General features: G+C 40.8%; 1 protein-coding gene and 1 long non-coding RNA gene across 4 annotated transcripts; both read left to right on the top strand.

Moving 5' to 3' along the window:
* Positions 1–500: 500 nt before the first annotated feature.
* Positions 501–1,830, top strand: LOC307034454. The gene is made up of 3 exons (XR_013806921.1): positions 501–632; positions 900–1,012; positions 1,734–1,830. It is a non-coding gene; the product is annotated as an uncharacterized lncRNA (long non-coding RNA).
* Positions 1,831–2,850: 1,020 nt separating this feature from the next.
* On the top strand, positions 2,851–15,347 carry LOC307034452 (active breakpoint cluster region-related protein). 3 transcript variants are annotated; one of them, XM_079673290.1, is made up of 20 exons: positions 2,851–2,882; positions 3,213–3,446; positions 5,614–5,721; positions 5,810–5,864; positions 5,942–5,994; positions 6,138–6,275; positions 6,373–6,494; positions 7,242–7,398; positions 7,482–7,598; positions 7,688–7,763; positions 8,637–8,732; positions 8,952–9,029; positions 9,142–9,239; positions 9,541–9,642; positions 10,223–10,386; positions 10,604–10,743; positions 11,500–11,634; positions 12,085–12,190; positions 12,269–12,410; positions 13,313–15,347. In XM_079673290.1, the coding sequence occupies exons 2-20, from the start codon at positions 3,216–3,218 to the stop codon at positions 13,412–13,414; spliced, it is 2,220 nt and encodes a 739-aa protein (XP_079529416.1). In that variant the 5' UTR covers positions 2,851–2,882; positions 3,213–3,215; the 3' UTR covers positions 13,415–15,347. The 3 variants fall into 3 exon arrangements, with proteins under 3 accessions (XP_079529416.1, XP_079529414.1, XP_079529415.1); XM_079673288.1 differs by having other exon boundaries at positions 2,852–2,882; positions 7,479–7,598; XM_079673289.1 differs by having other exon boundaries at positions 2,853–2,882; positions 7,479–7,598; positions 8,955–9,029.
* Positions 15,348–15,760: the final 413 nt, after the last annotated feature.

Raw genomic sequence — 15,760 nt, 5'->3', positions numbered from 1 at the left:
AGTATATTTGTTCTTACTAGGGTTGAATGCTTAATTTTTTAATGGTTAATGTTGTATACTATGCTAGAAAACAACGTTTTATTTGCTTTTTATGAAGACATTTGAAAGGAACTTGATACTACTTATGGTTCATTTGTTAATAAGCTCCTGTTAGTAACCTATTAATGACTGGTTGTTACTCCATTACAATTCTAAACCAAGATGGCATTTTATTTAGCGTTATGTTTTACCTTTGTATCAACAGATATGTGTGTAAACTGTGTCACTTGAATGTGCTGTAATACTATAGCAACTAGGTACAGATAAAAACAATTAGTTAACATTTCAGTAACTAATCAAGGAACTCTGAAGATTTGATTAATAAATACTGTGCAGCGAGTATGGTGAAATCAACAAATTGTCAGGAAGTTAAGTGCAACTGAATGCTTTACAAACAGGTTCTCATCGTTTATTCACCAGATGGACCGGAAGCGGTGTTTTTTTTAACTTTGTTGAGCACACTTACCCGAATGAGGAAGTTTAGTGCCTCCCACTGCGTCTGTTCACATGCTGCGACTGTACCGCGACGAGAAGATCTCCGATGGACGTCTACCAGGAGGCTGTGGGATATCTCAAGTCACAGCATGTACCAGGTGAGACAGGAAGGCGTGTTTTATCAGAAATACTTCATTTATAATGTATTATACCTTCTGTTTTAACGACAACACTGAAATAACCCAACCCCGAAATGTATTCATGCACTCATTAGTTGTTGAGAATGCATGTGTCTACAGCACAATCTCATCATTGATCTTTTAAGGAACAACTTCACGAAGAGGGGAAGCAGATAAGGGAACTTACTAAATATGCATCCCACATGCTACATTACTTGTTATGCATTGTGTGTGTTTGTGTGTCAGCTCTAGTCCAAACGGAGACTGAGGTCATGGAGGAGGATGTGTTCCAGGAGGAAGCCGATTCCTGTCCTCTCTCTCCTCTTCATCCCGAGAGCGTGGACTTCCCCGACACCCCGGTACGTTTTTATGTTTGAAGATTCAAAACCTTTTAGTTATTTGTACAGGTTGTCCGTCCTATTATTCTGAACGTGATATCTTCATCCGAGGTATTTCTTAATATTTGGCAAAATCTTTTGTTACGTAGAAAAGATTCAAGATCATTTTTACCTCACAAAACTCAAGAATGAATTTGCACATTTTGGATTTTGCACACAATGTCTTGAATGAAGTGATTGACTTTTTCAGTACAAACAAATGTAAACTCGCGACAACTTGGAGCTGCTTTTTATAGTTTGTTTTTATTGTACCAGTTGTTAAGGAAGGGGAAAACATGAGGTTTAAGTGGGGGAAGACTTTATGTACATTTCATTACCGTATTTGTTAATACAAAAACAATACGTGAATTCATGTTTGCCTCCACGTCCAACTGACTTCAGACCTCTGTCCCTATCAGAACATTTATTTAAAAAATCCGGGAAGTGAAAACAATAATCATTAAATGTTATCGTTGTGTTTTGTTGGATTTACTTCCTTTTTCCAACCTCAGTGTGTAGAAAAGTATTGAAGAAGTAACTGTTAACTTAGAGAAATTTGGAGTTTTACTACATCGAACAAAAGGCATATTTCCTGTTTTATGACTATCAATTATCAATCTGATTCAGCCTAATTGTATTTACTTGTATTTCAAATGTCCCAACACTGACTTTGGTAATATTTGTTGGATGCCTGTGATTCCAGACGTTATCCAGCCCCGAGGAAATGCTAGAGAAGAGCTCATGGTCCTGAAATGCATCGTTGGGAGAGTGAGGAGGTTTATCTCAGAGAGCTGGAGGCCTGCTGATGGTAACAAACACATTCAAATAATTATCTTATTTTAGCATCAAAACATGCTGTCAACTCACGCTATTCTCGGGTCTATTCTATTTTGCAAAAAAGCGGAATAACCCCGTTTAAATTACAGTTAAAATTCCCCATTGTTATTCTGCTGTCAGCAAATAAAATAAAACAACTCTTTATATCATGTAGCCTGCAGGAGAATCAGCAAATCACTTTTATTTTGAGTCCAGTTTGACATTACATGAATGTAAGGTTGGTTTGTTTTCTGTGTGTATACTGTATCTGAGTATGAGCTGCTGTAGGGTGCGGTTAGCGTTGTGTCATACAACATTATGAGTGTCCTGACTGTTAGCTTCCTTGTTTAACAACACTTTGTTCCCCACCAGAGACGAGGTTCCCCTTTTATTTCTCTTAAAAGAGTGATACCCCTCTCATGCATAAAGTTAATATGAAGCTACAGCTAGCAGGTGGCTAGCTTAGATAACAACATGCTTACTTTAGCTTATGAACACATTTGAGAGAAGTATCAATTATCTATTTAAAGGTCCCCTATTATACTGTTTTTCATCAATATATTATAGGTCACAAAACATGTCTCTGAAAGTGTTTGTCTCCAAACACCAAACAGATCATTGTAGCATCCCATAATCCCGTCTGTTTCAGCCCTGTTTCAAAAGTGCTGATTCTCTGTCTGTTACTTTAGATGAAAATAAGGAGCCCCTCCCCACGCCCCTCTGAGAGATATTTGGTTAAAAAGAACACAATGGTGCTCTAGGAGGAGATTCAGGTGATAAGGTGGGGGGGGGGGGGGGGGGGGGGGGGGGGTTTACCTTGGGTGGTGATTGGCTAATGGTTACACAAGCCAAAAAATCATTATGACATCATAAAGTGGCCAAAATCTGATCAGCTCATTTCAGACAGGTTTTTATAGAAATGGGATCAGGACAAAAAGAGAGAGAATCTTTTTCCTGAAACTTTCAGAATCTCTTTCCACAGAGGGGACACATGTTGATGTAGAAGAGACATGAACAAGTGGATTTAGCATAATAGGTGAGCACTTCTGCAAGAAGCAGGACATGATGGTGCAAGAGCAAATACACCACATTTCTTCTTTTTGTCTGCTATTTAAAGCAACCTGTCTGCATTCTTACACAACGTGACTCATTTGACCCAAAAAAACGTGCTCAGAGTTGTGGGTGTGTATATTTCTTACAACATAATGTGTGTGTGTTTGCTGTTATTCAGCAGTGCTAAAGTTGAGAGGCTGCTCAAACGCACCTAAATGAAGCTTTGGGGGCTGAACTCTTGATTTAGTATGTTCACACTTTGCATCTCTGCTTGTACGGCTCAATTATTCCCCTTCTTTTTATTTCCCTGCAGCCCATGAAGGCCCTGCGCGCCTCAGCTGGGACGTCCAAGCCGGTTCTGTCCAGTCAGCAGGTCCAGACTGTGTTCTACCAGGTGCCTGAGATCAGTGACATGCACCAGAACTTCTTCTCGGGCCTGAAGGAGCGTCTAAGCGCACACTGCCGCTCTGAGCCCGGCCCCGGGGAGGACGGGCAGATGAGCTACACCGGCTTCGAGCTGGTGGTGGGGGACCTTTTCCTGAAAATGGTGAGGAGTCGTCTATTGTGTCATGAATAAAAAGTAGTAAGTTACCTAAGAAATAAAAAGGCTACAACTCGTTTTCCTTTGTTGGTTGGGTTAGGTTTAGACATGAGTCGTGGGTAGAATTAGGGTAGGAATCCAATTAGAGAGAGGGTTAGGGTTAAGGTCATGTTATCAGGAAGTCCGAGAGCAGTAATGTGCTAAAATATCGTTTATTTAGCAGGGACAATGCACATTAATGAACACTTCAAACAAAACAAATGCAAATAGTGTAAATATGCCGGATTTGAGCTTGGAGCTAATTTCCATCCGCAGTACCTCACATAAAACATTTAAGAACATGACAATTATACACGTAGCAAAAACAAATACATGATATGCAAAAGGTGCAAAAGAGCAAGAGCATGCATACACGTGGCAATACAATCTAGCAGCAACGACATATAAAGTGCAAGATAAGATACCCCTGTGTTAAATTTCGTTTAGCGGTGATTGCACGGATGTTTGTTTCTCAACCATTCTTTGAGTTGACCTTTAAAACTATTGAGAGTGGGACAATCCCGTATCTCAGTTGGGAGGCTATTCCACGATTTTGTCCAAAAGTGGTCCGTCTACGGTGGACCTCACAGTCTCCTCTGGTTTCTGACCTAGTGCAGCGTCCAGTGTGTTTTTTGTGGATGAATTCCCCTAATAAATGTGCTTTATTTATAAATAAAGCACATACTTTTAAAAGACTTAAAATGGTCAAAACTCAAGAAATTGAGTTTTTCAAGGATGGTACAGTGGTGGGATGAATTTGGCTTTCTGCCAAACACCTTGATAGCTCTCTTGTACAGCTGTTCTATGGGTTTCAGGTTTGTGGCACAAGCAAACGACCAGTTTGTCAAAAAGTATTCAATGTGGGATAGCATCATACAGTGGAGGTATGACTTTGCAGCATTGACAGTTAAGAAGGGTCTAATTTGTTTAAAATGTTGCAAGTTGAATTTAACAGTATTGGATACTTTCTTAATGTGTTTCTTAAAAGTCAAGTTCGAGTCCAGTATGACTCCAAGATACTTGAAGATACTAGTTCTATTTCTGCTCCGTTTAAAACACGTTGGATCCTTCGATTTTGACTGGTCCTTTACTGAACATCATGCAAACTGTTTTTTTTTTTACGTTTAACTGTAAGCCATTGTCATTGTTTTGGTTAAAACACTTTCTGTTGCTCCAAGTGGCTAAACAGTCAATCAATACTGCTCCCATTAAATCCCAAAAACAATATCCAGTTTTTTTTCTTGCTGTCAATAATTTACAGTTAATATTATTTAGTTTAATTTTAATACAGTTTTTAGTATTCACACATCCATATAACCTTTTTGGATTGTGTTCATTTTTACAAGAACAAAATGGTATGTATTGTTTTAATAAGAATAAAACCAAACCAACATTTAAAAAAACATACATGTTTGCCTGCCTTAGCACAGCTGTAACTAATGACGCTAACGAGGGCTCCACAGTGAAGCCTCTCAGAGAGCCAGCCGTGTGCAGCCCTCCTTAGTGCGATCTGTTCCACCTGTGTCTCTCCTGCTTTGGGGAGGGCCAGGGTACACACCTGTTAACCTGGCCTCACCTTGATCAAAGCCTGTAAAACACCTGTGCTTGCATACTGTCCTTGATAGTTCTCTAAATGAGGGTGTGTGGCAATGTGTGTGTTTGTCAAGCGGCTTAAATCAGAGCTCATCATCAGGCACATGTTGCTATGCTAACCTCTCTTATTATGAACGCTACTGAGGCTGATAGTAACATTATTGGAGCTAAGATGAAAGCAATGAATGAATACAGATGACCAGAAAACAAACCTGTGTTTTGAATCTGGTGTGAATGAGTTTGAAAACACTGGAATCAGAGTCCCAATCCATGCAGACTCAGCATGACTCATGATCTGAAGTGTCCACAAACGATGTGTAACACCAAAAACAAAAGGGAAATATTGCAAATATTTGCGCTTGGCTGAGGGCGAAGTATTTGACGTCTTTATATTCTGGAAGACAATATTAGAACAATGATTTGCATTTTGAACATTAGATCAAAAACGATGTTTTAGAAACCCACATGTTAATGGTGTTTCCCCCCACCCCCTCCTCGTCCCACCTCCCCCACTCATCTATCTGATATTCTGCGTCTGCAGGTTAACCAGCTTGGTCTGTACGGTGGTTTCATTGGAAACTATGAGGAAGCTGTTGAAGTCGTTCGCAAGTGCACACAGTCGGACCCTTGCTTCCGGACCCTGGCCCAGGTACCACAAACCTCCAGAGGAGCACGTACTGGGTCTCGTTACATGTTAAAACGTATCCTAACCTCACCTTTTTCTTCCGTCTCTCCAGAGCATGATGTCCAACATCGGCTCAGACAAAACTCGTACCAAATACACATTTGAAGGTACAGAATCTAAATGTGTGGTTTTTGTATGACTTATTGGCGGACACGGTGTCTGATTGCTGTTTTTGTCATTGCAGCGCTACTTTACAAGCCTTTGGACAGAGTCACCAAGACCACACTTGTGCTGCTTGTGAGATAATCATTAATTCCCAAACCTCCCATAGCTTCTACTGTTCTGATTATGCTTTCCAACCAACTCCAGTACCAGGAAATAGCCTTATCCTACCTTTTCCCCACACTTTCTGACTCGGCATCCTCTCTGTGATCCTGTAGGACCTCCTGAAGACGACTCCAGAAACCCACCAAGACTTCGCACTGTTACAGGAAGCTCTCAGATTGTCCCGCAGCTTCCTGTCTGGTGTCAACGAGAGTTCACAGAGCAAACGAGGGGTCACGCTCAGTCACGGCATGGTGAGGCATACACTGGGCAAGATCTAGGCAAGATGGTTATGAAAAAGTTGTTGATACTTTACCCCAGAACATATTGTGTTTGTGTGTGACTCAACAGAGACGTAAGCTGATGCGTGACGGCTTTGTGGTGGATGCGAGCGAGGGGGAACGCCACATGCGTCACCTCTTCCTCTACACCGACCTCCTGCTGTGCACCAGATTCAAACATGCAACCAGAGGGTGAGCTAGGGCTGCTCGATTATGGCAAAAATCATAATCTCGATTATTTGGGTCAATGATTGATATCACAATTATTAAAAACAATTATCCATTTACTTTGAAAATATGAATTTATTGGAGAATTTTTTTTGAACAGTATGTTTTTAACAGTTGATTACCCTGAACTTTAAGGATAATTCACCTGAAAAACCAATAAATCAAAAAACAAAAAACAAAACGTAATAATAAAAAAATAATCATTTTATTTCGATTTCGTTGTTTTCGTCATCGTTGAAAGCCATAATCGTAATTGCGATTAAAATACGATTAATTGAGCAGCCCTAGGGTGAGCGCAGAAAGAGAAACCGTTCGGGTCATAACGATTTTTTGCCTCTTGTAACCATTAGCCAATCACCAACCAAGGTAACCCCGCCCCCCCCCCCCCCCCCCCCCCCGTATCATCTGAATCTCCTCCTAGATCACCATTGTGTTCTTTTTAACCAAATATCTCTCAGAGGGGCGTGGGGAGGGGCTCCTTATTTTCATCTAAAGTAACAGACAGAGAATCAGCACTTTGGAAACAGGGCTGAAACAGAGGGGTTTATGGGATGCTGCAATGATCTGTTTGGTGTTTGGAGCCAAACACTCCAGAGACATGTTTTTATATATATATATATATATGAGACCTGTAATATATTGATGAAAAACAGTATAATAGGGGACCTTTAAAGAGACCAGCAGCTTACAACACTGCATGTAATCTTCCAGGAAGCAGGACCAGTACAGGTTCGGCTGGTTTCTGCCCCTCGCTGGCCTCAAACTTCGCTGGGTCGCAGATCAACATCGTTCTCCAGACGCACAGCTTCGCCTACACAACACGAGAACAAAGATGCACCTCCTATGTCAGCAGCTACGACAACACGCAGTATGTTTTGACACAGAGAGAAAGAGTATGGGCAGTGTTTTTTAACAGCTGGTTAATTTATTGTATGTGTTTGTGTAAAGCAGGGGTCCAAGAGTTTGGCTTTTGCAGCTCGTAGCAGAAAGAAACTGGAGCAGATGGAGCTGATGCTGCTCACACACTCCCCGGTTTACACACTGGAGCTGCACAGCCCCAGCGGCAAGGTATACATCACACATTATCACTCACATCGCAGTTTTATATAATAATCATTCAAAGTACAATTTAAAAAATCTGTTTTACCTCCCGACAGAGTCACACTCTCCTCCTCTCCTCGCTGTATGAGCTTGAAGAATGGAGGGAAGCCATTCACAAACTCACTACAGACAGTAAGTCCAGTTTCTTTCACACCAATCTGCCACAAGATTTTATTTAACGTTTTTTGGGGTCTAGAGCTTACTAACAGCAGTACTGGAGACGTGTCAACACTGTGGTGGTTATTGAGAAGTACGAAGTGTGAGTTAAGGGAGAAGGTGCTTCGAGTCAGTGTGCATAGGGGAGAAACACATTTGAAAAATCCCGTGGACCCAAACACCGTTCTCTAAGGTCACACACACACACACACACACCAGTGTCATTGCATGGGTTCTTACTACATACGCTAAGAAACACAAGTCTGCGTAGTGCACCATCACCAAATCAGCATCAACTTAACTTTGAAGTTTATCAAAGCGTTGTTTACCAAATGTTTTTTGTTTTTGATTGTTGGATGGACAAAGCAAGCAGTTTAAAGGATTTTTCTTAAGATGGCAAAATGTGGTTTTATTACCATTTAATAAGGAAACAAGCGCCATATAAAAAGTAGTGACAATAAACAACAGCCTCAGTCTTAACGAAGCTAGCGTGAACAATAGGCTTTATTCGGGTTAATGGGTTTAAAAATACTGTTTGTCATCGAAAATATGTTTGTGTTTTATCATCCTTGCCAATGACTATTAAAGATAATTCGCAATGATAAAATACATACTTTCTTTTGTATAATTACATTTTTAATGGAAATAATAACTCTATAAACCAGTTCAAACACATTCTATCAAATGCATTAAATTGCATTCGAATGGGAACAATGAAAATGTGATTACATTGTAAGCGTTTCAGCCTATAAATTGTGAAGTAACCAAAGCCTCACTCGCATTATTCTCCTAGCTCATGTGTGTGTTCAGTCAGCTGACTGGAGCCTATATTTGCTGTGTGTTCCTCAGACATAGAGACCGTCCCCCCCGACCTGCTCACCCTCACCAGTGCATGTGTGAAACTGAGAATGACGCAGCAGCCGCCACTTCACAGCACCAACGCCGGTACGACCACCATCTCTGTCCCCCCAACATCCCCCCCTTCCTCGTCCCCTCTCCTCAGACTCACATCCTGTATCTGAAACGCAATACGCCGACTGTGAGCTCGACGCTTTTGATCTTTTAGTGCTGGCTTTCAAACCTTTTCAACACTTTCTGTATGTCTTTCTCGTCGGGACGATTAAATCCAAAGAGCTTCTGGTTATTTATGTCTTTGTCTCTCAGCAGTAGAGGACGAGATGTCTCTGTGTGGGACTCTGAGTGTGGCCGTGCACTCTGCCTGTGGCCTGCAGCAACCAGCCTGTATGGGAACTTTTATTACAATGATAAATATATAAATGTGCCCCCAGTTGAAGAGATTATGTCAAAAGGTGAATCACAGGTCACTTAGTTATCGGTTCTCTTTTCCTTTTAGCTGTATACGTGTGTGTGGAAGTGGATGGATATGAGTTCTATGATAAACAAGCCACGACACACTCATCAATCCACAGCCTCAACCCACATTGGGACCAGGTGAGTTCAAAGTACAATGTTTATTCACATGAAAAAAGAACTGATATGAAATGCAGATGATTCGACCGCCAGACCAGGGTGGGATAAGGCTTCTTCATGTCTAGACAGCATCTGACATGATGTCTTCGGGAGGATTTAAAAGTCGAAGTACGTTCAGACCATGCTACGCTTTGAACATGATCAGTGGCAGTAAAATTTACACCAAATCCAACTGGTAGCCAGGATCAAAAGGCTTTAAAATAAGACATGAATGCTCCTGTTGTGGCTGTAGTGTTAACACCACGTTGTGTCTGTCACACAGGAGCTGGAGTTCCAGGTGGACGCGGCGCAGGAGCTGAGGCTGCTCTGTGTGAGTCAGGCTGATGGAAAGAATGATACTGTCTTGGGAAAAACTTCTGTAAAGGTATGACGTACACTGGGCTTTGACCGTTTGTATATCCTCTTGAGATCAGGCATTTAACACACAGCTCAGAAGTTATATAATCTCATCAATGTTTTATATAGAAAATGTGGCAGATGAATTACCCCCAGACAGTTTCCGTTTGGATGTTTTGGTGTCTTTCAGCTCTTTCTTTTGGTTTTACTGCCAACATCTTTACTGTTCTAGTAGACTCTCACCAATTCCATCAGTGTTTCCAACTTTTATCAGCAACAAAACACTCAGATAAACTGACCTCTCAGCACCAAATGTAAAAGTTAAAGTTGGTACTAGCTAGGTAATCCTTAAGAGCGTTTATAAGAGCAAGATATTTCCCTTATAGGTGGTGGAGGCCAAAACAGAGAGTAAATATTTCTCTTACATCGAGCAAAATCAAGACTCTGAATGTTGCTACATAACTTCGGGATGTATTTATAGACAATTGTTGTCATTTATTTCACACATATGTCCTTGTTCTTCTTCCCAAAAGTGCATGAAAAAACCATTAATGCTCTAATGATATATCTAAATGTTGTTTTTCTTCATTTTTGATGTGGACTTTCAGTTGAGATCTAAAACACTGAATGAGCGATGGAGGAGACAGACGCTACACCTCGGCCAGGTGGATGTGACCGTCTCGCTGAAGTTCTCCCCCCACCCTCTTGAACCCCCCAGCGCTACAGCTCCTCTACATCCTGTCTTCTGCGTCCCCATTGAAATTGTTACTCAGTAAGTCCTTGAAATACAAAATGGGTTGTTGCTGAACCTGTCTGGGCTAATGTGGTTGTTTCAAAGGCTCAGCTACTTTGAAGAAGTGAGTGGTTTGTTGTGTGGTAGAGTGGGCTGAAGAGAAGTGTGGCAAGAGAGCAATCTGAAATGAAGCGACGCTTACATATGAAATATCTGAATTGAGATTTTCGTCCTTATACCTTCTATTGCCTGACAGACAGGAAGGAGTGATGGTGCCCCACGTGGTGCGCTGCTGTGCCGAGGAGGTGGAGAGGAGAGGCCTGGCGGAGGTGGGGATCTACAGGATTTCCGGATCCTCCAGTGACATCAACACGCTGAAGAATGTCTTCAACATCAGTAAGAGTCATTCAAGTTTCAGTTTCAGTTGTCATTCAGACAGTCCTTCTGTTTTTGTAAACCTGGCACTGGTTCACACAGACCTCAGTTTCCTGCAGATTTGAAGACCCTGCTAGCAGCTCTGACTCACTCACACCAGTATGCTAATATGCTAACGTTTAGTGGGTTTATTGTTTTCCATGTGAGTTTAGCCGGTTAAATGCTAACATTTATTTAGTTATAAGAAATCACAACTGATGCTGGTTTGAATGTCAGAAGTTTGGTGAGTTTTTTTTTATATCTCAAATGTAATGAAATTATAATTTAGTGATGTTGATGACGGATTAATGATCTCTGGATAATTTGGAGAGTTTATCCTCTGGGGACCATGCACAAAATGTCACTGCATCCATTCAATAGTAATCTAGATATTTCCACTGTTAACCAAACACCTTCAATTGGCTCTGCAGGAAAAGTCAGGGGATCACACAAATTCATTTAAGGATCAACCTCTGGGGACCATGAGCATATTTATAGTTGTTACAGCAGTCTTTACCAAATGGCAATCATGTGGAAATGTTCAAATATCTCATGTTTGCTACACATTTCAAATCCTCCTGTAAAAACAACTCATTCTGACCCGTGCTGCCTATAACCAGCTTCTGTTTCTTAGCACTCTGACAAGACGTTTTCTCTTGAGGTCACAAAGAAGGAAGTGTGTGACTTGAGAAGTTGCAATAACATTGATAACAATCATCATGTGTCTGGCATGCTCAGATCTGCGTGACGCTGTAACTAGGCTGAGGACGGCGGAAGTGAACGTGGTCTCTGGTGTCCTCAAACTGTACTTCAGAGAGCTGCCGGAGCCCCTCATCCCCGCCGACAAGTTTCAGAGCCTGGCCAGGTCGCTGGGTAGGAAACGTGACAAAAACATGTCTCTATTTAAACCGGTTCATTCTTCAAGAAGTTTGAGGCGATTACATATTGCAGGTTGCCCCTTTAAGCCTGTATTCTTCAGTGGATGTGTTAAAGAGTGTGTTCCTCTGCATTCAGAGGCCTTTTGCTGTTATTCATAGATAGATAATTCATCACATAAACGGGATTCTTAAATGTTTATTTTCATATAGATTAGTAAACACTGTAATTCAATCGCCTGAAATGCAATCCCTCAACAAAAGAATTGGTAGAAATTAAAATGCAATATCCATGTTTTTTGTTGAAGGCTACAATTTGTAGCTTGACTGCAACGGCTTTAAATTATTCTGCTATTATTTCATCGAGTAACTCTAACCCCGTTGTTGTTTAAACCAAGTAAACTAAACTTGAAGAGCTCTGAACTTCACAGATTTCTCTGTCCTTTAGAGATCCAGGACGTAGACTCCCGGCTGGTCTCCTTGTTCGCCGTGCTGCACTCCTGTCCCGCCCCCAACCGCAACACCTTCCTGTTCGTCCTGCACCACCTCCAGAGGTCTGACAACAATCACACAGCATCAAAAGACTCCTGACTTGAATATATCTTTAATTATTTCTAACATTTTCTCTCCAGAGTCTCTGAGAGGCAAGACACCAACAAGATGACTCTGATAAACCTGGCTACGATATTCGGTCCCAGCCTCTTACGCCTCCCTGTGGCGGAACTGGGACACATCGGCTGCTCCATGGATATCTCTGTGGAGGTGGTGCTGCAGGTGGGAATGTAGCAGAGAGAAGGACTGCTGAATAGAGGAGATGATTGATGTTGGGTCTAAACACAGCTCAACACATTCTCTAGCAGCATATGGGCTTTTGTTTTCTAAACAATTGCATTTGAGGATTTTTTAGTTTTCTGTTTGTATTAGAAAAAATACTGTCAAAAATAGTTCACAAATGAGTCATTTTATATTTATTTCATCAGTTAGTTGTAATGTTTAATTTGTACCATGACGATTTGAATGCCATTTTTGAAGCTTCTCGACAGAATAGAGTAATCGTAAAGAAATGCAGAATAGTCTTTTGTTGACCAAAAAGTAGTCAAAATGTAATTAAATTAACCGGAAATACTGGAGTCACCTATAAAATATCAACCAATCGCTAAAACTATTAGAATAGATTCATAAAGGACATGACTACAGGTTGCTACAGCTAGACTAGAACATCTAGATGAATAATTTACAAACAATAACCTATTAAAAGGAAACCCTTCAGATATAAAATAGAACATATTTATTCTGTTTAACTAGGATTTTGCCTTAAAAAAAACAACTATATGAAAAATAACTAATTAAAGGCATTAAAGGTAAAAAAAATAGCTCTTCGAAAATACATTATAATGAATGTGTAAAATAATTGACTTTACTCAAAAATAGAATTGAATTTCAAACAATTGTTTATTTAGATAAAGAGGGGTTTGGGAAAAACACATTTCTTTATTTCACAAGTCCCGTGAAAAAGTGTCCGCGTGCATGTTGAAGAATACTTTATAAAACCTCTCTGTGTGTGTGTGTGTGTGTGTGTGTGTGTGTGTGTGTGTGTGTGTGTGTGTGTGTGTGTGTGTGTGTGTGTGTGTGTGTGTGTGTGTGTGTGTGTGTGTGTGTGTGTGTGTGTGTGTCAGGTCCAAGTGGTTTTCTGCTACCTGCAGTGCAACAACCTCCCTGAAGCCCAGACCTCTCTGCCACATGACACAGACTCTGAAGATGAGACCACCCACATGTGAGACCTCCACCAGTGTCAAATACTGCGTGTGAAGAAATATCAGCAAACTCTTAACACAATACAATTATTTATTGATAGAAATATGCACTGTGTCCATTTTGTCAGTGATTTAAACCCGAAGGGTGACCATTTTAAATGTAATTAAATCATTTTGATTTAGTGCAGTATCATTAGTCACAGATATGTATATATACACTTCTTTTATATGCTGCATTCATTCTCACAAACCAGCTAGTAAGAGGCTTTCAATCTCTGTTTTACTGATTTACACCAAATCACATTTAATTATACAAAAATCCTATGTCAGATACATTTTGAAGATCTAAGTCCAATAATGTACATTTTAAGCGTTATTATTTTCTATAGAAGTTCATTGAATAAATATGATTTCTAAATACCGCATACTTGAAAAAAAACTACAAAAACAAAACAATTGGAAAAAATAAAGTCGATTTTCTTACCTTTATTTTGAGGATTTTACCAGTCAAATGTAGAATTGGCAAGGATAAAATAAATAGTTAAAAATAAGTTCATATTAGGTAAAAAAAAACGTGGTAATGAATCCCAATATGTCTTCTGTGTTACTGTGGTGTAACTTTCATTATACGGCAGATTGACTAGGTGGCTCGGGGAGTAACGTGAAGTTAAAATGTGGTGGAGGAAAAGTCAGGGATGCAGATGTTGTAAAAAATGGTCAGGGGTCACCTCCCCGAGCCTGAAAACCAATCGGTTACGGTTCAAATCCAACTAGACGGAGTTCACCACGAAGTGCACGGCCCATAAAAGTCACTCACACACACACACACACACACACACACACACACACACACACACACACACACACACACACACACACACACACACACACACACACACACACACACACACCATGCTGGAAGCCAACACACACATGTTCACGGCCCATGTTCGACCCATCCACACCACAGATGGGGCGTCTCTTTTCAACCGCACCACCTGGGCAGGCCGGGCTTGTGTTACCCCTCAACCTTTTACCCCCCCTCGCTCTTTTGATCACTAATCCTGCAGCCCGACTCCGGCTCTCCAGCACTAATAGACTCTGCCTGGACGCCATAACAACATCCAGAACAAACCGAAAGAAAATGGTGGCTCACCCTTGCTGCCCTCAGAGTCATAAATCACCTGTCCCCTCAAACACGCTGGCTGCCAAAATAAAGTTCCGCCCGGCGACTACAAAGAAAAAATTAGGTTCAGGCTACAGACTACAAAGCCCAGGAAGGCCTGAGACGTCCCAGACGTTTGTGACCAACGACGGGACCAGACGACTGGTCCACACCTGGGGCTGCAGGGAACATTTTTACAGGAGACGTCAGTTTCTGGACAGCACTTGTTCCATACAGTCACACACACTGACTGTCTCGTCTATAGAGATTATACAGCCATGTTATTTATGTGGAAATTCTTTGAAACATATGGTGGTAGAGTCATTTGTATACACATATTTTGGAGATAGACCTAACAGACTAACATTAAACCTAGATTTCTTTAGGTTTAAGATCAGGTGAACCCAAAATTATTCTCTTTTAGAAACTGGGATTGTTTTTCAGCCGACCATGTGCCTTTTTTTAATCTCTTTCCTCAGCTAACAAGACATTTGTGAACTTTTCAATGCCATTAAAGAAACTCACAGGCCTTCAACAATGTTTAATTTTATCCAGAATAATGACACTTTTCAGCATCTATTTTACTTACACTTTTGACCTGTGTTTATCATGGCTATACTTGTCCAAATGGTTTGGAATTTAGCTTAGATAAAGCACAAGTAAAGCCTATATACCATATTGAGTTTTATATATGTTAAGTGTGTCCTTTAAATTATATTTCTATTAATATTTACCCTGTAAAGTGTCTTTGAGTATCTTGAAAAGCGCTCTATAAATAAAATGTTTACAGTATATCATACTGGCCCCATCTCAGATGGAGTTGACTGTAAGTACGTTTTTTTTTCATAATCTTGAAATTCTCAGTGAAATGTTTCCTATAGTTACAGTCTTTTCACAGTTTGTACACACAAGCTGATCAGAGTTCCCATTTAATGGTTGTTTGGGATGTATATTATCTACATTTAAACTGTTTGTAGATGCAAAAACAGCAATAATTCGTGCAAAATGTCGAACCGCTGGTGTGCACATGTTTGTACTGCATCATGTATACCGTATGTGTGTGCGATTGTGTCGCTGCCCGGAGCTGTGCCATGCTTGATTAGCACTAATCTAGCTGGGAGTCGGGTTGCTGTGTCGGCGGCGTGTCTGTATGGAAGGCATGCAGGCTGCGGATCACAGGGATTGACCCTCTGCCTCTCAGGTTA

This window comes from Notothenia rossii, assembly GCF_949606895.1.
Source record: "Notothenia rossii genome assembly, chromosome: 3".
Taxonomy (NCBI): Eukaryota; Metazoa; Chordata; class Actinopteri; order Perciformes; family Nototheniidae; genus Notothenia; species Notothenia rossii.
The sequence above is the reverse complement of the archived record's forward strand: the minus strand, read 5'-3'. Positions and strand labels throughout refer to the sequence as shown.